This window comes from Austrofundulus limnaeus, unplaced genomic scaffold (assembly GCF_001266775.1).
Source record: "Austrofundulus limnaeus strain Quisiro unplaced genomic scaffold, Austrofundulus_limnaeus-1.0 Scaffold368, whole genome shotgun sequence".
NCBI classification, from domain to species: Eukaryota; Metazoa; Chordata; class Actinopteri; order Cyprinodontiformes; family Rivulidae; genus Austrofundulus; species Austrofundulus limnaeus.
The window spans coordinates 234,278-255,425 of NW_013952770.1; the positions used below are offsets into that span (position 1 = coordinate 234,278).

General features: G+C 39.4%; 1 protein-coding gene across 1 annotated transcript in view; it reads right to left on the bottom strand.

Moving 5' to 3' along the window:
- LOC106528290 (myosin phosphatase Rho interacting protein) overlaps positions 1 to 21,148 on the bottom strand; it is a gene marked incomplete at its 5' end in the record, with an annotated part of 88,031 nt that overhangs the window by 14,517 nt on the left and 52,366 nt on the right. The window contains 8 exon segments of the mRNA XM_014023425.1: positions 3,909 to 6,503; positions 8,513 to 8,650; positions 10,985 to 11,546; positions 14,315 to 14,424; positions 14,690 to 14,779; positions 14,870 to 14,938; positions 15,362 to 15,418; positions 19,491 to 19,595. Of these exon segments, the coding sequence (XP_013878879.1) occupies positions 3,909 to 6,503; positions 8,513 to 8,650; positions 10,985 to 11,546; positions 14,315 to 14,424; positions 14,690 to 14,779; positions 14,870 to 14,938; positions 15,362 to 15,418; positions 19,491 to 19,595 (3,726 nt within the window).

The window sequence follows — 21,148 nt, forward strand, 5'->3', positions numbered from 1 at the left end:
AAGCCAGTCTGTGTTGATAAGGCTTCCAAATTAAAATAAATTTGTCTGACAAAGCAGCAGCTCTCATTTACAGTCGTCTCGTTCGGCTCGGTATATTTCTCCTCTCAGTACGGTTGTTTACAGCACACGCAATTCCMGGTTAGCTTCTTAGCTTAGCCTCCGTCACAGTGACAACACATACATGCTCCAGCAGAGGCCAGGCCTCCTGCATGAAACGCTTCTCTATGCATCAAGTCCAGACCCTAGTACGAAGCAAAGTGAAGGACAGGGTCTGGTTTAAACCAGGCTAGTTTCATGTAGGAGAAATACATATATTTTTCAGTCAGTATTTAATACAGCTGGCAAAATAATTGTTAAAATATGTATCATGTGCTTCTGTTTTTTAATTCAGGAGATTATAAAAAAAATCCTTCATTTTATGGGAAGACCCTCTTCATTCAAGAGAAAACTCTGTTTTTTTAAATGGCTGCTTATTAATTATTGTTAATCAATCTATAAGATAAATCAACTTCAGATTATTTCATTATCAATAACTTGCATCCTTAAGGAGTTAACTTAATTTATATCTACTCATGTTCATGTAATTAAGCGTTTTAATGATTTGGCCGATTAATCGATTAATCGAAAAAATAATCAACAGATTAATCGATAATTAAAATAATCGTTAGTTGCAGCCCTAGATGAAAGAAACCAGCAGCTGGGTGGTTCCTGAAGGTGTCGGTCAGCACTACGCCGGCCCACCTTCTCAGGAGCTGGCATGTAACGTTTCTGTCACTTCCTTCTTTGACCCCCCCTCTGCACCGCTGTGTGTCTTCTGAACGAACCGAGGTGGTCAGAACCTGCGTCAGTAACACTACAGTGAGTCTTCTAAAAGAGCCTTCCTTGTTTTAGTGGAGAAGCCGGCCTGTTTACCTCACATGTACGCATTCAGAAAGGAACCACGCAGAAGGCGGATAGAATTATGGAGCAGGAGCCGCATGGACATCTGCCTCGAATCAGTCTGAAAACAAACTGAATTAACTTTAGTGATCTTTTTTGTGGCTCTATACTGTTTTCTAACCAACAACGTGTGTCTCGTTATCTTCAGTATTCTCTCGGTAATAAATCCGTTTGTGGATATTTTAATCCTAAATTTCTTTACAACATTCAGGTATGTTTTTAGAAGTAATAGCTTGTCAAATTAAGCTAGCTGTCACGTTCCCTCGTCCTGACCACACCTCCTCTCTCATCCCCACACTTGGCCGTGCCCCTCAGTGTCTCTTGGCACCGCCCACTTTTTGCCCGGGGACGGGGTTATGCTTTCATTGTGTGTGTGTGTGTGTGTGTGTGTGTGTGTGTGTGTGTGTGTTATGCTTTAAGTGGAAATTCTTTTACAGTTTTTGCAAATTTCATCTTTGTTACATGATGTACAACTACTAAAAACAAAAGCGCACATCTTAATCGAGACACATGCTTTGACGTACAGCATTTAATTTTTGTATAGGATTTCCAAAGCAGGAGGGGTAGCAAATCATAAAATGTGATTAAAACAAAACAAAAACAACGACCAAATAGTTATATAAACGATTAAATGCTGATGCATGGGTACAGCTACCACTTCCTGTTCACATCCAAACTACTGTTAGACAATCCTAATAAATAGTGTACGCAGTCTGTGGCTAGTGTACCAAGCTTTATCCAGCTATCTTTAATAAAATATCAGCTCACATTTGTGAACTAATGAAAAAGAAAATAACTTGGCATGTTAGGTACAAGTTTCCTCTGTAAAACACTGAAGTCAAACTATCATCTCTGTACATCCAGGGCATATTCATATTAACCTGTTTACTTTTTTAACTTCTTTTTACAAACTTAATCTTCCTTCCTGCCTCTCTTCACTGCAGCTGATCTGACCGCTCATTCAAAGGCTGTRTTCTGGTCTGCATCCCTTCTCCGTGCAGACACACAGGCCAAATAGAGGTCCAGTGTGTTTTCACAGGAATAACATTCTCCTTTTTTACAGGTAGAGGCTGAGAAGACCCCGTCCTCGACCCCCACCAACAAGGAATAAGTATAGGCTTCTTGCTCTGACATCAGACTGAGCAGATTTAAGCAATGAAGATATTACTCATTAGATTCTTTCCCTCCCCTCATTTAAAACAAAAACATATTTTTCAGTCTCAGCTTTATTTCTCACCTATAAGAAAGATGCAGAAGAGTGCATCATTTCCACTTGTTGGGAGAAACAATTCAAACCTTTAGAAATAATCTCCTCAACATCATCGGCCAGTTTCTACCAGCTGTTCCATAATTGTGTGAACACTTACAGTGATGCTGGTTCTCTTTATTTTTTCCCATATTTCTTTTGGCTCCCATACATTTTTAGCCTCTTTCTGTTCTGCATTTTTTATGCTATTTTAAAATATTATACATCAAATCATTCAGCTCATTAAGGACATTCCAGCTATGGTATTTGTACAATATATTGTTTTTTAAAATATTTTGAGGGGTTTTGGCCTAACTGAAAATGAACAGAATCCAGTTCAAGTATTTTTCAGTCTATTTCAGTATTTTTTATGACAATCATGCTTCTAGCTAATGATAATCCTGCCTGCCAAAAAAAAAAAAAAAGCTTTTTAACATTTGACTATATTGTAAAGCACTTTGGTCATTTTCTGTTGTTTTAAATAGGCTATAAGGTAAACCTGACAGACCAGTCTGTCAAACTGGGATGGTAAATTACAATCCACACAAATAAATTTARGGCTCAAAATTAGGAATAAGAATAGATGAAGATTGATGAAATTTCAGCTTCTTTATGGGATTTGCTGAGATAAAAACATAACCCCCTTTAAAAAAAAACACTTTCAAATCCTGTACTTTGTGTTCAATCAAAAAGGTCAGTTACCTCAAAACACATTTTCCCACCTACTGCTTTGTGTCCAGCCATGTAATTATCTTTAATTTAGTAGGGTTTTTTTTTTTTTGCTGAAAATACTTTTGCATCGAAAACAGCTGGTTGTATGTTTAAATGATTTGTTTATCAAAAATAACAACTAAAATAAAAATCAAAGAGTAAGTGAGAAAATGTGTGATTAAATGAGATACTGTGACCTTGAGCTGTTCTTTGAAAAAATAAATAAATTTATCTTTTTAGCCATTTCCTGAATTTTCTTAGCAAAACAAAACTATTGGCTCAGCTGTCGGCTTTATTTAGGTTTTTTTTCCAGATCACACCAATTGGGTTTATCTTATTTTGGGCAATTTAACAACAAGAACCTCTAAGAGTACGGACTTGGAAATAGGTCAACAAATTGCAAAATACCAAAGCACAAATTTTGCCAAATAATCACGACGTGAGTGCACAATTTTCTACCGACAGCTCTAAACGGCCAAAGATTTTAGAAAAGTGAATTTAATTATTTTTCCAAAGAACCAAAACATTATTTAACTATCATTTAGTGAAAGTGAAGCATTAGGTTACAATGTTAGTAAGGAAAAGCCAGGGAACATATATTTAAAAAAGAACCAGAACAAGTTAAATATTTTAGGTTTTCAACGTGTTGTTTTGCCAAAATTAAAAGAACATGCAAGTATGTTTGAATGAATGGAACTTATTTGAAAGATAAATGAAACATGTCTTGAAGCCTAAAAGAAGTTGGAGGCTTTTCTTACATTAATGAGTTCCTCTAAGTTTTGCATGTGATGGTGATAAAACTCAAAACAACTCGAGCGGAATCAATGATCACAGAAGGCCTAAAGATGGTTAGTTTTCATGCRACACAGAGGTAAAGTGGTTTACCAAATGAAGAGGAGGATTGGGTTAGAAACAAAAGTTAGGCTGGGGAAAACAGGTGGATCTAGGAATGCCACAAAGGAAAACAAGGCATCACAGATGGGAGGACGACAAGGACAAGGAGTGCTTCCACCTTAAGGTTCTCCAGGTCTCTCTCGTATTTCAGCCGCAGAGTGTTTATGTCACCCTGCTCTTCACGTCGCCTCATCTCTTCAGTCATGACTGASACTTGGCTCATCAGCTCCTGGATGCGCTCCCTCAGGGTCGGCGTTTGGGCTGAGGGATGATCCGACGCTGGAGGCTCGTTTGTTCCGTTCCTCTCCGAGTTAGCCGGACTCATCATTCTCCTCAACTCATCCATCTCACAATCAAATCTCTCCATGAGGCTTCTTTTTTCACTCTCGTGCTTTGTTTTTAGGTTCTCCATGCAGTTTGTCAGTGAGTCAATCTCTTTGATGTTTTCTTCTGAGAGAAGGTGAAGTGTCTCATTGGCTTTTGTGATTTCCAGCCTCAACTTTTCGACTTCTTGCTTGTAGCAGTCTTGAACGTCGTTTAACTCCTTTCTGTGCCTGACCATCATGTCGTGAAGTTCAGTGGTTTGATCCACTGAGTCTACTGGCTCTGCTTGAATCAAAGCTGAGGACCCTGCAGCAGTTTTCAGAGAAGCCTCAGATAGTTGATTCTGTACATCTCTCTGTTTTGACTGGAGCTCATCTGCAACTCCTTTCAAGCTGGAGCAATTTGGACAATTTAAGCTCCCTAACTGTTTTTGTGACGGATTCTGCTTCTGCGCTTTTTCATGCTGGACTTCCAGCCTGATAATTTCATATAACATGCACGTTTCCTTGATAGAATCAAGAAAATATTCTAATGACTCTTTATGCTCTCGCCCAGGACCAAAGCTTGCTTCAGCCAAAGACAGGAGTTGATCATTTTTGCTCATTTTCAGACTGTTGGCAATCTGCTTCAGATCATGAGACTTTGCCTTTAATGTTTCTGTTAACCGCTGAAGAATCAAAGCGTGTGTGTCATCATCGAGCCAGCTGTACATCGTTGTAAAATCGACCACTGCCTCACTCTTAGCTTCTCCCTGCGAACAGACCATCTTATTCAAGAGCAACAGGCTCTTCTGTGACGTTATAAGCTCCACCAAACTCAGTTCACTGATCTGTCGGCTTTCATCAGATTTTAATTCGGTAATGCTCAACAGCTGGCTCCAGAATTCCCACTCCAACACTGATCTCATCTCTTTTCCTCTCACGCAAACTGGCTCTTCTTTTGAGGAGACAAAAAAAGTGCTTTTCAAATTGCCAAGCATTCTCTCTACACTGACGTCTACCTTTAATAATATTTCTATAACTTTATCCAACGTCTCCGACCTCATCTCAAATTCATCTACCACTTGCTTAAAATCTGCTTTACCATCTACCTGCTTCTCTTCTACCTCTTTACTCTCAMTATCATTCTGTTTGTCTTGAACTTTATTCTTTTCTAGTATCTCTTGTAGCCTTCTGACTTCATTTTCTGCCTCTTCCAGCTTCTCTCTGCCAACTTTCTCAATTTCCTGATGTAKGATGAGTAGTTTGTTGTTTCTAGCCTCTAGTTCCACACAGCGCTGCTCTGCTGACTCAAGTCTGGCATCCRTTTCCGAAATCTTTGCTTTTGAGGTTTCAAGGAGATCTCTGAGGTGTTCCTTTTCCAGATGTAATTCCTCGTCCTCGTATTCTCCCTGGAAGCCCAGACCTCTTAGCGTCGCCTCTTTCAGTTGCAGCTTCTTCTCWGTGTCTTTCAGGGTGCTGCCAAGTTCCTCCAAGGTAACCAAGGCTTCATGGAGCCTTGAAGACTTTTCATTTAGTTCTCTTTCATAATACTCCCGGTCTATGGCATTAGCTTGATTTTCAGCCAGTTCAGCCTTTAGTCTTTTCAGCTCCTCCACCACAAGATGGTGCTGTTTCCCACCGTGCTGGCTGATGAGTTCAGCTTTCAGACGGTCGATTTCTCTGTCGGCCTCGGTCAGCTGATTCACTATCTCCTGACATCGTTGTTTCAATGCGCTGTTTTCACCTGTTAAAAGCTTGACCTTTTGAGAGAGAAATCCAACAGTCACGTCATTCGACTCTGAATGCTTTTCAATTGTGSACAGGGGACCGTAGGGGCTGCTCAGGTTTTCAGAGCTTTGTTTCTGAACTTTGCCCATCAAATCTTCCATAGTCAGAAGACGGGCTTCATATTCTCGTATGCTTTCTCCTGCCCTGGCTAGACTCTTTTTAAGGGCTTCGTTTTCTATCTCCTGCATGCACTTCCAGGTTTCCAGAAGCTTCTGAAGTTCATGTTTCCCTGTGGGATTCTGATTACAACTATGGAGTTTCAGCACGTTGCCAAGTTCAATCAGAGTCAGAGGTTTGTCACTTATCAGATCTTCTAGCTCTTGGATTGCATCTGAGCTGTCCTGAAGCAAGAAGGTAACACTTTTTTGGACTAGTTCAGGAGCAGGGCCTTCTAGCGTGGATGTGTTTTGGGGTTCAGAAATGTTAGGCTCCTTGATGGGAAGGTGAGAAAGCGAGAGGCCAAGCTGTGCCTGCATATTGCGTTTTTTCAGCTCTTGAAGCTTCAGAAGCTCTTTGGTCTCCTGGTATTTCTTTGTTAAACTCTGTGCTTGAGAACTAACCGGTTCGGACCTCTTCATCTGGGGCGTCACATCAGCCTCCAGACCCAAAGGATGCTCCAGCTTGGAAAAGGGGACCAGACAGTTGGTTAACATACAGCAGGGGAGACACAAAGCCTGCTAAAAAATTTAAGCTTTATCTACCAATCATGTTACAAACGTTTCAAATTAAAATGCTACAATTTCAACATAAATAATTCAAATAAAACATAAGAAAAAAAATCATAATTCCATRTAACTGGGTAAAGAAAAAAAGAAATGAAATGTCCAGGGTTAGTTATTCACAAACAAGCATGCAGATTAAATTGTTATTTGTTACTTCATGTGTTAAGTAATGCAATATTAGTTTCAGATAATTCAAAGATGAAAACAAGTGCTAATGACAACCATTTCTTACATTTTTGATCTAAGGTACTATCTATAACCAATAAAATATTTCTACACAGGCCAATTGCCCAGTATCAATGTCATTATTTAAATATTTTTTGTAGTTTTCTCCAAAATGCTTTCAAGTGAGAGAAAAGGTATTTTAAGAGACAGAAAGGCAACAAAAAACCCAGAAAGTAAAATACAAACTGTAGCAATACCCAACCACCAAGATCTTTAATTTATCTGTAACATTAGTTTAATGTCCTTTCTCTGCCATCTGTGAATTGACTGAAACACAGAAATCCATCATACATTTATGTCAATGGATATATTAAGTGTATACGGCAACTGTTAAAAGAGCAAGTGGATAAAAAAGCTAACAAAAAATCAGTTTGATATCCATGCACATAAGAACACAAGTCAAGAGGTTATTTATTTTTTCTTTACAAGTCCAACATTTTAATAGGCGAAGCAGTTACTTCAGTGACTATAAATGGTGATATTACTGATATGACTTGATGAGAATGTAAAAAATTAATTTAAAGAGCTATCCTATTAATTAGATGGTAAAATGTAAAAACAAACACATTAAACTGACATGATAAAAACTGAAGATGAAAAACTGAGAAAATATAATAATATTTAACCTTAATGCCTATTACAGCTTATCTTCTAAACTTCTCACAGGATTTTCTAATCAACTTTTTAGGTTTGTTTTTTCTTTGTGTACATTTTACTTGTATTTTCTGACTATCAATAGATTTACAGAAAAGTATAAACAAATATGCACAAATTATAATGCAATATAAAAAATGTTTTTAGCTTGAAGTTGTTTGTTTTCTTCCTTGCAGTCTTTCCTATTACAAGGTGTAGGATGGTTCAGCTGAACCAAAACATTCTCCCCATAAGCTGATGATCTAAAAGAGCCGACACTAAATGACCACTGATCAGCTGAAGAGACTCTTCAGGCTGTACTGTGAGGAGCATCTCAGAAAACCTGCAAATGCTGACATGTTTTACCACATTTATATAGTAAAACAAATAGTCCTGTTTGCACATTTTAGAGCTCGGATTGGAGTAAAATTCTCATCTGAGATCATGAATTGGAGATCTTAAAATTTAAAAATCCAAAGAAGTATTTATGAATCAACCAACCTCTTTTATACTTGGCTCTAAGCTCACAGGAACATTTCATGCCTCTGAACTTCACACAGCGCTTTGAGTAATACACAAMTGATGACAAATTTAGGGGACACTATTCAGTGAAGAGTCTTCTCTAGAAGAGCTGAGCCGATCCATGCAATGAAAAAGACCCATCTTCAAGTCACATTAGCCATTACACCACTTAGTTCTTCAATCCACAATCACTTCTGTAAAAACTAGCATGAGTTCAGATACAGTTCAGACATTTAATGCAAAGAAAGGAGATTAACTAGTAGAAGCCAATGTAGCAACAGGATTTCACTATTTCTGACATGCAATGAACTCATGCAAAGGCACATACCTGAAGACTCTGTTGTTTCAATGTCAGTTTGTTTTATATCATTAACATGACATGCAAAGAATGTTACAAAATGAAATGGAAATTAGTCGACAGCTAAGAATGTCACCCAATTTCATTTATTTACTGTTTAACACAACTTCCCWCCCTACAGCAGAACAAACTGGTATAATGTGACTGTAGACTGAGTGTGTCAGCTCACCGGAGAGATGTAACCGGTCCGGACATCCTGCTCCCGCTCCAGAGCCATCCTCAGCTGGAGCTCCAGTTCCTGCTTGTGTGTGTTTGAGTTAAGCAGCTGCTGGTGGCAGCTCGCTAGCTGAGCCCTCAGGTCCTCGATCTGTGTGAGCAGCGAAACGTTGATTAGCTAATCATCGCACTTTCATTTTGTTCTGTGAAAACTCACCAACAACCTAACAGAACCAGGTGGCACACAGAGTAAATTTGTTTTAAATAGTAAATAAAGTTCACACAAAAACGCTTCTGTTTGTTTTTATCAGCAGATGCAGATTTGCTAGCTTCTCCCTGTTATTGCCAACTTAAACTACGCAATGCACATTTTATTTTCCCCTTCCAAGAACAAAAGGCACTGAAATGTAGCAACATTTTGGAAAAATCATTTTGCTGGAGAGTTGACAGAACAGTAACAGAACCCAGCAACAGCCAGGTGCAGAAATATAAAACAGAGGGCAAAGAGAACCATTCCCTCTGCTCAGTAAACCATTTTCACGAGTGCTAATAGATTTTATTACGTTAAAACAGGCATCAGATGATGACTCAGGTTCAGTGAACGTGGAAAGTTGGACAGGTTTTTACTGCCAGGACCTAAAACCGTTAAACATATTGTTTAGGCATAAACACCACCTCTCTATCTGCAAAGTTGACAACAGGCTACAACTAAAATTTACTTCAAATCAAAAAAGAAATGACCTAAATTACTCAAATGATATTTGATTGTTGAGACTGTAAGGCAGTCCCTCKTCTGAAGTGCTAAAAATCAATGCATTTTAGTTAAAATGTTTTATTCAGGGGCTTCATAAAGACAGCTAGATAAGTGCACGAATAAAGATTTTTCCATTTTTAGTTCTATGAAGACAGGCTTCATAAAACAACTGAGATCTTACTTTTCCTTTTTGACGTCTTAGCAGCAGTTCTGACTCTCAGCTAAAGGCCCTRTCACACTAGACAACTTACGCCAAATTATGAAACGTTTTTTGTCTAAATTGCTAATAAAAGCTATATATTTGATCAATTTGTCGAATTACATAATGTACACACTGAAAAGAAACTTCCTGTTGATTTTTTCAATTTCATCTTAAATGTAGACGTCTTTAAAATGTTCATAAACTGGCATAAGTTGCCTAATGTGACAGGACCTTAAAGAGCGCAAGTGATCCGGTTATCAAATGAAATTAACGACTTATAAAACAATTTTTAACTAACTATTATTTGATATCAAAAGGAAAAAAATTGTATAGGTCCTCTGGACGGGTTCTTCTCTAATGAAACGTTTCGTCTCTCYTCCAAGAGACTTCTTCAGTCTGAGAGTTTCAGGCAAAATTCAGGCTTTTAAGTCCTGCCTCCATGTGACTGATACTCACATCACATGGCCATCGTTCACAGGTGACTCATACTCATGTGTGACTCACATCACGATGGCCATCGTTCATGAACGATGGCCATCGTGATGTGAGTATCAGTTACCTGTGAACCATAGCCATGTGATGTGAGTATCAGTCACCTGGAGGCAGGACTTAAAAGCCTGAATTTTGCCTGAAACTCTCAGACTGAAGAAGTCTCTTGGAGGAGAGACGAAACGTTTCATTAAAGAAGAACCCGTCCAGAGGACCTATACAATTTTTTTCCTTTTGATTTTTTACCTGGATTACTGAGATGCATCAGGACATATTATTTGATATGTTTTGTGTTTGTATTGATAGAATAGTTTTGCTGTAAAGGCAGCTAGAAGTTAGAGTGGTTTAATCATTCTGCTTTCTGTTTTTTTCCCTGAGAATTGCCAGAATCTAATAACATTAATAAGGTAACACGTTTGGTTAYTACTATAGTCTATAGACTACAATCACTATAGCTCAGTGACGTGCCTTAGCTTTACCTGATGCATCTACCTAACTAGAAAGAAAAAAAAAAAGAAAAGTAGCTTGCTGTCACACGAGGGTGCTCCATACAAAAAAAAATTTAGCAGGGAAATGTTTTTCATTGAAGGTTGCAGCCAGTCAGTGAAGCAATCAATGAGCAACAGCAGCAAATGTCAAACCGGGCCGAGCAGCACAGATAGAACCATRRGTCTCGGGGTTCCAGAAATCGGGTGGAACTGGGCCATGAGGGCTAAYGCAAACATGCTCAACCTGGGTTTGAAGCAAGGCTGAGCTCTGCAGTGCAAAAAGGCCTGTAGAGACAACCATTCACACTTTCACTAACATCATGGGACAACATGCATGTTTTTGGTCTGTGGGAGGAAACCCTGGAGAAAACCCATGTGTGCATGGRGAGAACATGCAAACTCCACCCAGAAAGGCCTGAGGCCGAGGGGCGTTCTTGTGACCTTTTCACTGAGAGGCAGCAGCTCTGACCACTGTGCTGCTCTTTTAGGTTAACAATTAAAAATTAACTATATAAAAAACAATAAAAAACCAACATCTATTAACAGACATACCCCCTGCTTGTAGCTCTCCAGAAGCTGCTCCAGCTCAACACTCTCCTTAGTCTGGTCTGTACTGGGCAGAGGTACCCTCCTCTCCTCCCTGATGGGGGTCTTCTCCACCTGTCGCCAGTGTTCTTCAATCACTTCCTCCATCCTCTGCTGCCTTTCCAAGGCGGCGGGGCTAACTGAGTCCGTTTGTACAGTTCCCTCTTCCCTCTCAAAGTCTGTCCTCCCTCCATCTGTAACAGACGTGTGCTCTGAACTGGTCACACTCTCGTACCTCTTCCTCCTCTCCTCTCTTCTTCGACTGCAGTCAAGCTCATCCCTGCCCGTCTGCAGGCTTTCTGCCTCCTGCGCTCGCTGCTGAGCCAGAGCCTGGGCGATCGGCCTGAACTCTGCCCAGTCGAAGGTCTTGGAGCGACCCTCTCGTCTTCGCTCCCGCGCCCTGCTTCTCATCGCACCTKGAGCCGACTCCCTCTCCACAGACGAGGTCTCAGAGGAGGGGGAGTCTTGAGTGATGTCTGGTCTAACCAAACTATCCAAAGGAGAGAAGGAACCATAATCTTCAGTTGAGCTGAAAGGAAGTAAAGCACAAAATAATGGACAAATATTATTCAAACACCTACAAACAGCTTGACGACAAGATACAATCTTCATTTCTGTCCATTCTCTGATACAATGCCGCAAACTGTTCCATGTGTGCTGTAGCTTTATGACAACTTTAAAGAGACAGAAAAATAAAATTTAAAACAGTAACACTATAATCTCCACCTATAGTATACTGTATTTACATTGGTTTTCAGCTCATCGATGTCACGCTACAAAAGAATTGCTGGATTGCAGTCACTTGACCCGAACGATGCGTTRATAATGTCTGATGGGGGGCAGGAAGTGATCTGCTCTGGTTCAAAACACAGCGAAATGGATCACAGTGAGTMCGCTAATGCCCTAAATAGGCTGGTGCAGACGAGATATCGCAAAAAAATGTGTGTACATTTAGGATATGATTCATATTATCTTAATAAAAAAAGACTTGTTATATAATCTGGAGGATTTACCYGGTGTTGGTGCTGCAGACCTCATGTTAGAGGCTAYGACGAGCCAAATGAAAGCTTTCAAAAGCCTCAAAGCTACAATTATTTTCKTTCAGGTTGGGTCAAACATTTAGGATCCAAAGAAACTTTAAATGGCTGTTCACTTGTTTCTGCCTGGGTGAGTTGTGCTAATTTAAGTAGTTAGCCTATAACAATGCTATCGCTAACAAGTTAATTGACTCCAGTTATTTCTGTGCTTGGATCTACTTGCAAATAATTTATTTAGCTTCTGTAAAMCCAAATTCAAGTAACTGTCCAGGAAAATATCTGACAATATGATTTAAAACGATACGATCCTGACCTGTTAGAAAGAGATCGCTGCAAACTGTTGCATTGTTCGTTTCCAAACCTCCTGTTTTTAGCCGTAGACTGTTGATCCACTTTTGTCCTAATTTTTCAGCAAGTTTTTAAATTTAACTCCCTTGTGACACACTACTTTCAGAACATGAAAAAAACTTTGATATTTCTCCTGATTAGAGCGGCTGCAACAACTGTACATGGCACAGAACTTAGGCATTTTAACGCTGAATCAACAGAAGGAAATAGAGCTGCGCGGTATATGTGGTAGACAGTAGAAACGATATGAAGTTGGCCTACGGTAGAAACTTACCCTCTACCATCATATCGTCATTACGTCATCGTATCTGTGTCAACACGGCTGCGAGTGCCGAGACAACTGAGCAGGAGTTAGAAATATGAAGAAATTCTAGCGTTTTAAAACACGCATAGAGAGGATAAATCCTCAAAATATCCGCCTCCCGCTGTAGAAAAGTTACGTCGAGTCACGGGATCATAACCTCATCCTCTCCTCTCGCTGCACGTCGCGCAGAGAGAAGTTTTAACAGCTGTAGTTTTTTCACACCCAAATGTCTGAGAAAAAAATGTTTTTTATGTATTGTTACTCACAGAGATGATTAAAAAAAAAAAGACGTGGACGTTCGTTCAGTCGTAAATCCATCTTGCTAATGTAAAGTCGGCTTCTGCTCCGATGATGAAGATGAGCGCGCAGCAGAGCAGCAGCTGATAGCAGGCAGAAGCTCATTGTTTGGCAGGCAGACATTAAAGCAAAAATGCTGGGTTTGATTAAGATTACAGTTCTCTGCAAAAGAAATGCTCTAAAAATTTAATTATCTTTACTTTTTATGATAATTTCCTACCGCAACATATACAGTTATCGTGAAGGGGTACAGTTTATACCGTGATATGAATTTGAGGTCATACCGCCCAGCACTAGAAGGAAACATGGCTTCATTTACTTCCTGCCCCCCATCTGCATTTCATGACATCGACACTACATCATCTGCAACCCAGCAGTAGAGTTTCCTACATGTTCAAATCAAATCAGTTCTCATCAGCAGTTGATTTTGATCCCTACTTGGCTAATTTTATGTTATTTTGTATGTTTCACAGTGTAAGAAAACATGTTCAGAATTGGAAATCTGAGTAAGTTTGCAGAAAACCAATTTGATTCTCTTCTAAAATACTTTATTAAAAAATCTGAACTCCATTCCAGCTCACAGCCAACGCCTGTCTTTGTGAGGCATCGGATCTTATCGGCAACAAAAACAAACCTCTCAGCAGCAGCATCTATTGCCAGCTGCACTAAAAAGAATGAATCTCTCTTCTCTTTTTAAGTTTTACATGTATATAAACACAAACTTCCCAGTCACACCCCTAGGGGCGGTACCTTTTACGTCAAGACACTGAAATCTTAAACAAGCTTTTTTTATGCAGAAAGAAAGGCCTCATAATGATTCTTTGTTTAAAGGATATGGCTGCAAATGATCACAAAGTTTTAAATACAAAACTGTATCTTAAGATAGTCACAAAATTTCCCTCACCATCATGTGCAAACAGCTCTCTTCAGAAAATATATATTAAACAGCAAAGAATCAAAAGCATGTTGATGTATCAAAGCACATAAAAATGACATTAACTTTAGTTTTACATTATTTTGTTATAGTAGAAATCTAAAGTCTTGATGTATCCAATTTTCAAGGTTCTGTTTGAATTATGTCACCAGAATTTGTCTTTTAACCACACCAGAGGTTTTAGATCTAAAGAGGCTGTGCAGCACAAGGTGTGTGTCCACAGTTTAAACTGCGACACAGACACAATCAGACCTGAGGGAGGATTCTATAAAATAGGAAATTCAAGTGGCAAAACAAACATATCATATCAGAGACAAACTGAACATGCAAAACGCTCACAAAACACTTAGAAATGTGGACTTATGACTCGTGCTGACCTGGCCACGTCAGGGGCGGTGGACGGCCGAACGTTCTTCATCACTGCTTGGATCCAGTTTCTGCGTATGCCGGCTGTCATGGCTGACAGAGTGTAAACACCTTCCTGCGTCTGCATGCAGCAGCACAAAATGAGGAAAAAAGAAATTAATAAAAACATTTATGCAAAGGATTAAAATCAATGTATTTTGCTTAATTTAGCATTGAGTGAAAGGAAAACTGTACTAATGCCAGAATTGATATTAATGTCTGTTATGGTTGTATGAGGCTTAGTTCTCACAAGTAGATATTACAAGACAGACAAGATTCAGGATACTCAGGAATAAGACTAAACACTTTCTTATGAGCAGAACAAATAAAAACAAACAGCCTCTTACATGAATTTGAAAACCGTAGTTGCGCTGAGCCTGGTACTCTGTTACACTGTAACAGGTGGACAGGTCAATCTCACCGTCCAGGTCAGAGGCCTGGGGGGAGAAAATAGAAATAGATCAACAACATGAGGGACTGAAAAACTAAACGGGAAACACGTGACAGCGTGAAATAAAGGGTCTCACCTCCTCAGCGATTGAATCCTTGTAGTATCTCAGGCTGTGATCCGTCAACACGAACCAGTACTTCTTCCACTGCAAAAACCACAGGGCAAAAATTTGGCCACACAAAGTCCCGAGCCAGTCGTAAAAATAAAAAAATAAAAAACAAGCTGGAAAAACTACAGTAGCAGCTAGAACACCCTGTCTGTCAATAAAAGCTGCTCTAYGTGAACGAAACACCAGTTTGCCTGTCAGTTACATTCATACTGAAACAGTCGGTCCCCGCCCTTGTCTCGTCTTTTCAGTCCATCAATGATGAAAGTTGAAAGTGATCCGCAGCTTTGTAAAAGCTATAGAACGCTACAGATTTGAGAGCTTTAGGTGAACAATTCAGGAGTTCTTTGAACTGGCCTCGACCATATTTACCTAATGACCTTAGAAACTCATCCCACTTCTCTCATGATTTTCACAGGTTTTAGGTTTCTCATTTTAGAATCAGTTGATAACTTGTAATACCTGGCCTTGTTCGTCCAGCTTCACCATCCATCCTTTCTTAAAGTTCAGCAAGTCCGGCTGAAAATAAAGAAACAGGATAMAAAACAATTATTGAATAAAGTGGTTTTAGTTTGCATATTCAAACCACTTTTATCAAGAAAAAAAAAACAGTTGTAGTTGCACATTACAACTATGTCAGGGGCAGATACAAAAWTTTTTGTCAGGTTGTCCAGCCTCAGCTGCAAAAATGACGGTCAAGTGAAGTCTTGCAGTTTTGTTGTGCACGTGAACACACGCGGTTAGGGTGGAAATACTGCAAGTTGCTTTCAAAAATAAAATGCATATAAAATATGTAATCCTTGGTGGAAAACAGTTGTCCGAAASGAAAATATGTTGTCTCGGACAACCTAAATAACACTTATGTCGACCYCTGAATGTTCTAATGTTCCCTGATTTGAGAATAAAAACAACTGATGCATTACTTCATTGTAGGAATGGTTAATAAACGTCACAAAAATACACTTRTTCAGTCAACTAAAAGGTACAGGCTGAGCCGTGCCACTGGATCAGTTTTTTTGGCAACTCCAGCAAATGCCATGTATGACGTTTCAGACTGTGGAATATTWAGTCTCTTTAATTTAAAACAAAACAATAAAAAGACTGATTTTCAACTTAAATTAGCACTGGAATACATGAGGTCATTGGCTCACCTTGGTGCTTGTTTTAATATTTACAATSACATTTGCAAATGTTCAAAAACACTTTTAAACACACTGACATTAGTTTGCAGGAGCGACAAGAGTAAGAGTTGTCTAATGCACCATCTAAAGCCGAGTAATCGGCTCTCATTGGCTACGTTCACACTGCAGGTCTTAATGCTCAGTTCAGATTTTTTGAAAAAATCCGATCTTTTTTGTGTGAACGTTCACATTACATTTTAAATGTGACCTGCATCAGACTCCTGTGTGAACGCTACACAGCCCTGATGTGACACACATGCTAAGTAAAAGACGTGACGTCTCATCAGCCGGCTTGTTTATTTACAGAGCTAGCATGGATGCTACATTTTGCGCATCGAATCAGAAGTTGTTGTTTAATCAGAGCCGATTAAATTATTATCTGACCTGCTTCTTTAGTTCAGTGTTTATATCTGAACCTGCCTCTGACCGGGATGCTCCAGTGAAGCTTTTTTTTATTTTCAACGAAACTACGAGCTGGAAAAAAGTATCGACCGAGTATCTAACTGTAGGATCGATACTCTCCGCGACCCAGGCTGGACATGTTATTATCAAACTATCTACGTGGAAAATGAAAAGTAAAAAGACGAAGCAACTGGACTTGTGTTTTGGAGCTGTAAACACAYGGAGCTACAGATTTAAACAGCGAGACTTGAGGTTAGTGTGTTATCGATCCTTCACCCCCTCCTCCTGATGAAAAAGTCAGATGAATGTGACATGAGCGTTCACACTGCAGTCACTTTGAAAACATCAGATGTATATCCGATTTAAAAACACATACTGAAACGGCCTGGGTCGGATTTGAAAAAATCGATTTGTCTCGTTCAAATCGGATATGAGTCAGATGGGTCAAAAAAAATCGGATTTGGGTCGGATTTGCCTGCAGTGGGAACGTAGCCATTGTCGTAGCTGCATCATTTTGTTCTCAGAGCAGCTTCATCTGCCTCTTCTTGACAAAAGGCCTGGGTTGAACTGTTTCCCATTGGAGCTTYGACAGAGTATTCTATGACTGGTAAGAAGTTCATGAGCATGTCTATGTAGAAGTGTTATGGGACTGCAATGTCATTTTGCTTCTAACTACTCTGGTTGTTGCAAACCAAGGACAGCTTTGAGAAACAGTTGGCCGAAACAGTCAGAAAATACATCCATCTGTATGATTCGTTCAGACAAACTTATAAAGATAATCAAACGGCCAAAAATTCCTATATGGAGGTGGCACAGACATTGTGCACGGAGGTGTCTGTCTGGTGCTCYATCTGTGACAGATTTGTGGTCAAATGGAGGATGTAAGGATGGAACATACAGAAGAAACATTTCCTAGAAGAAATGCTTAGTGTGACATAGCAGCGTCTGTCTCTGTAGTGAAAAAGCAAACAAATTCAAGAACCRTTTGTAGCAACAAGCACTGGTAAAAACTGGAACCACTTGGGGGGGGGGGCGACGACACCTTATTGTGTTCATTACTGCTGTACAATGAGAACAACACACAAACATCCATGTAAACAGTGACCACAGTAAGTGATAAAGGCTGTAATATTCTGTCATCCACACATATTKTATACTTTTATAAAAACACAAAGCAAAGAATGAGTGCAGTAATCAGATGCTGTAGGTAAATTAGTGTTGGGCATAATCGTATCGTGTGCAATTAACCGTCAGAAAAACATTAATCGATTATTTTTTGGCACTTGACGATTAATATGATTAATGCCACCAGGCAGAGTCCGCTCGCTGCTTCTCTCTGCTTCAGATATGACAAACTTTTTTTAATCATTTTTTTCCATCATTAATCAGAGGTGGAGGCCTCCGTTTTCAGTTGTCCCCCTCCTACAGTGCTGCTATTGCCAGTATCACTCCACCCCGTTAACAATAGGTGTTAATTAGGTGTCAACGATAGCCATGTGATGTGAGTATCAGTCACATGGAGGCAGTGCTCAAAAGCCTGAATTTTGCCTGAAACTCTCAGACTGAAGAAGTCTCTTGGAGGAGAGACGAAACGTTTCATTAAAGAAGAACCCGTCCAGAAGACCTATACAATTTTTTTCTTTTTGATTTTTTTACCTGGATTACTGAGATGCATCAGGACATTTTTTTAAAAAGTTCAGTAATTAATTTATCTATCAACACAATTTAAAATTTGATGTATTGCCTCAAATCTGTGATTTTGACAAAATCTGGAAAAGATTTTTATAAAGAGGAACTCTTCTAAACTGGTCATGTGACAAGGACATAAGGGGGTCCAGGGACTCCAGGGGATTAATCGTCAAATTAATCGATATCGGCTAAATACAACAATTAATCGTGATTAATTTTTTTGCCAATATTGCCCAACCCTAAGGTAAATGCTATAAAAATAAAGGGCAAAATGAGGAGTTTAACCTGGAGAGGGAGCTGAAAGAGCTGCACTGCCTCCTGCAGTGTGGAGGTTTACCATCATATTCTCACAGCAAAGCCAAAGAAATATTAGAAATAACAGAAATAAGCCATCAATCATTAAGGCCTGGTTTGCAGAACTCCAACGAAACATGGGTGAGACTAAACACAGCTCACAGTACTGCTACAGCTGCAGTCAGTTTCTGAGTTAAARCAACCAGAGGCTTGCAGATTGTTGATACCCGCAGACTTTGTCTCAACCTTTAATTCTCTTAACTGTTGCCTAACTAAATCTGGCCTCTCAGCACAAACAACAGCCCAGCAACTTCTTTCCTTTCTGCTGAGGCCTTGGCACTGCTGCTGACCCTGGATCCTGCAGCTAACAGAACAGCAGAGGCTTTGTCTCAGACCACAGACAAACACAAACACACTGACCTTCCAATATCCCAGCATATGGGTCCTAATCAGAACAAATCCAAACCCGTTCATTTATTAGTCACTTGTGTTTAGCCTCAACTCCTCGACCATTAAAAGCATTTTCCACGTGTCAATGTAGTACAGCTTCAGGCACAAAATGTAAATCTTTTCAAAAATTTCTGAGTTCATAACAATTTAGGTGCCAATAAAAAACCTCACCAATATAAGTTGTTTACATTAAAGAAACACGAGTTGTTGTTTTTTTAACAGCGCAGCAGAGCGTGGCTTTTAGACATCATGAATTCCTAACGCAGAAGCAAGAAGGTGCATTTTTTAGCCAAACACCTGTGATAAATGACTTCTCTTAACCTGCAGTGTCAAACACTAAAACAGGCAGCTGAAAACAGATGAAGACMGATGAACAAAGTCAAAGAAACTCTGTCAGTCTGTTTTTGAGCAATTGTAAAAACTGCCGTTTCATATCAGAGACCACATAATAATAATCCAAGCAGCAAGTTCCTGATGTGCCCTGCAGTCTCCTGGTTGGACATGCCTGCAGGAGGATCCTTATCTATACAAGAATACTAAATTYAATAAAAACAAAAGCAGAGCAGAGCACTCACTGTCATGACAGACTCTGTGGTCCTTCGGTCCAAAGACTTGGCTCTTCTCAGAGGAGGCAGGGTGGAGGGGAAGTCCAGACCTTCATCGTTGTCTTGTCTCTGCTCCTAAAAATGAACACACCTAGTTTTACACCTGCGCAAATTCACTTTGTGCCAAAATCTCAGACATGAACTAGGTTTGAGTCATAATTAATTAATTAATTAATTAATTAACTGTAAAGAAATGGTACATTTATTGCAGTTATAAAAAAAAACATGAACTTTCATTTGTCTTGTTGAAGTTGAAGCAAAAACAAGAGTGACGTAGTAGTTRCATCAGGTAATTACATCAGGTGCTCCTGGTAATTGAGACAACTTGAAAGAACTCCAAACTAAAAGTTCACTGATCCACATAAACAATATTATTTAATCCTTTATACAGCGGAAATATTCTGCAATTCCTTCCTGGTGAGATTAGGGGTGTAAGAAATTATCGATACACTGAAATATCGCGATATTTCATTTTCCGATACTGTATCGATATTCTAAAGTCCTGTATCGATATTTAATTAAGGTTTAAAATGTCAACTTTCCTGCCAGCCATTCATTTTTATGTTGTAGTTCAGCCTCTGACCACTAGTTGGCAGCAGTGAGCCAGHCATTTGGCTCCTCTACCTCTTGAGCACCAGAGAGTAAGGGCAGCGTTAGCATTGTGAGTAAACATTAGCTTCATGCTCCGATAGCTGAATCTGAGCAGAAAAGACCGACACCCTCTGCCTTCTAAGCTGAGGTAAGGTTACGAACTTATTTGTCAGAATGTCTGTATTTTAAACCAAATTAAGTGTCTCGTGCGCTCTTTTTTCCAACTTTAGTCAGTCACGTTACAGAAGGCTAGCGCATGTCTATGTAATAGAATTTTCTGAGACAATGAATTTTGGTTTTTCATTTTTTTCCAGTAAGAGGTTTTTATTTAATAGAATTTTTGGACCAAAAAAAAAATCGCAATATATCGCAATATATCACCTTGCTTACAGTATCGCAATATATCGGGATATATCGTATCGTGACCCGTCTGTCATGATATGTATCGTATCACCAAATTCTTGCCAATACACAGCCCTAGGTGTGATCCCAGGCAGCATMAGAATTGTTAAWGCTCACTACTGTTGCCACTATTTGCTCTTGCAAACAACCCAAGAACCTCCCTGTAAATTAATGTAAATAAGTAACTGTAGTGTGAAGGTGTATGAAACATTGTTTGCATAATCTGCTCTGTTTTAAGACGGCAGCGATGCATTTTAGGTCCTTCTCCATTGTCAAGTCTCACTCACTCTATTTGGTTTTGGTCTGTTCAGTTCTGCTCAGTTGTGTGTGTCTCCATCTCGGTGTGTTTCTCATTCTATGGGTGTGATTGTATGCTGATCATCATCAGCGGCTTCAGCTGCTGTGGTAAAAGGTAAATAAAAAAATATCTATTTAAAATGTCATTGTGGCTTTATCGTCCAGTAGTTGGATATTATTTTAAAATTTTTTGCCTCCCTGAATATCTGCCCATTGTAGGACGGCTTCGTCCTGCGCTTGTCTCCCTCACCTCTCTCCAGGAAGCGTTTGCAAGTACCACCATTCCCAAGATCGCCAATAAGGTTTGCAGCTCCATGTTAGACCATGGTTTTATCACT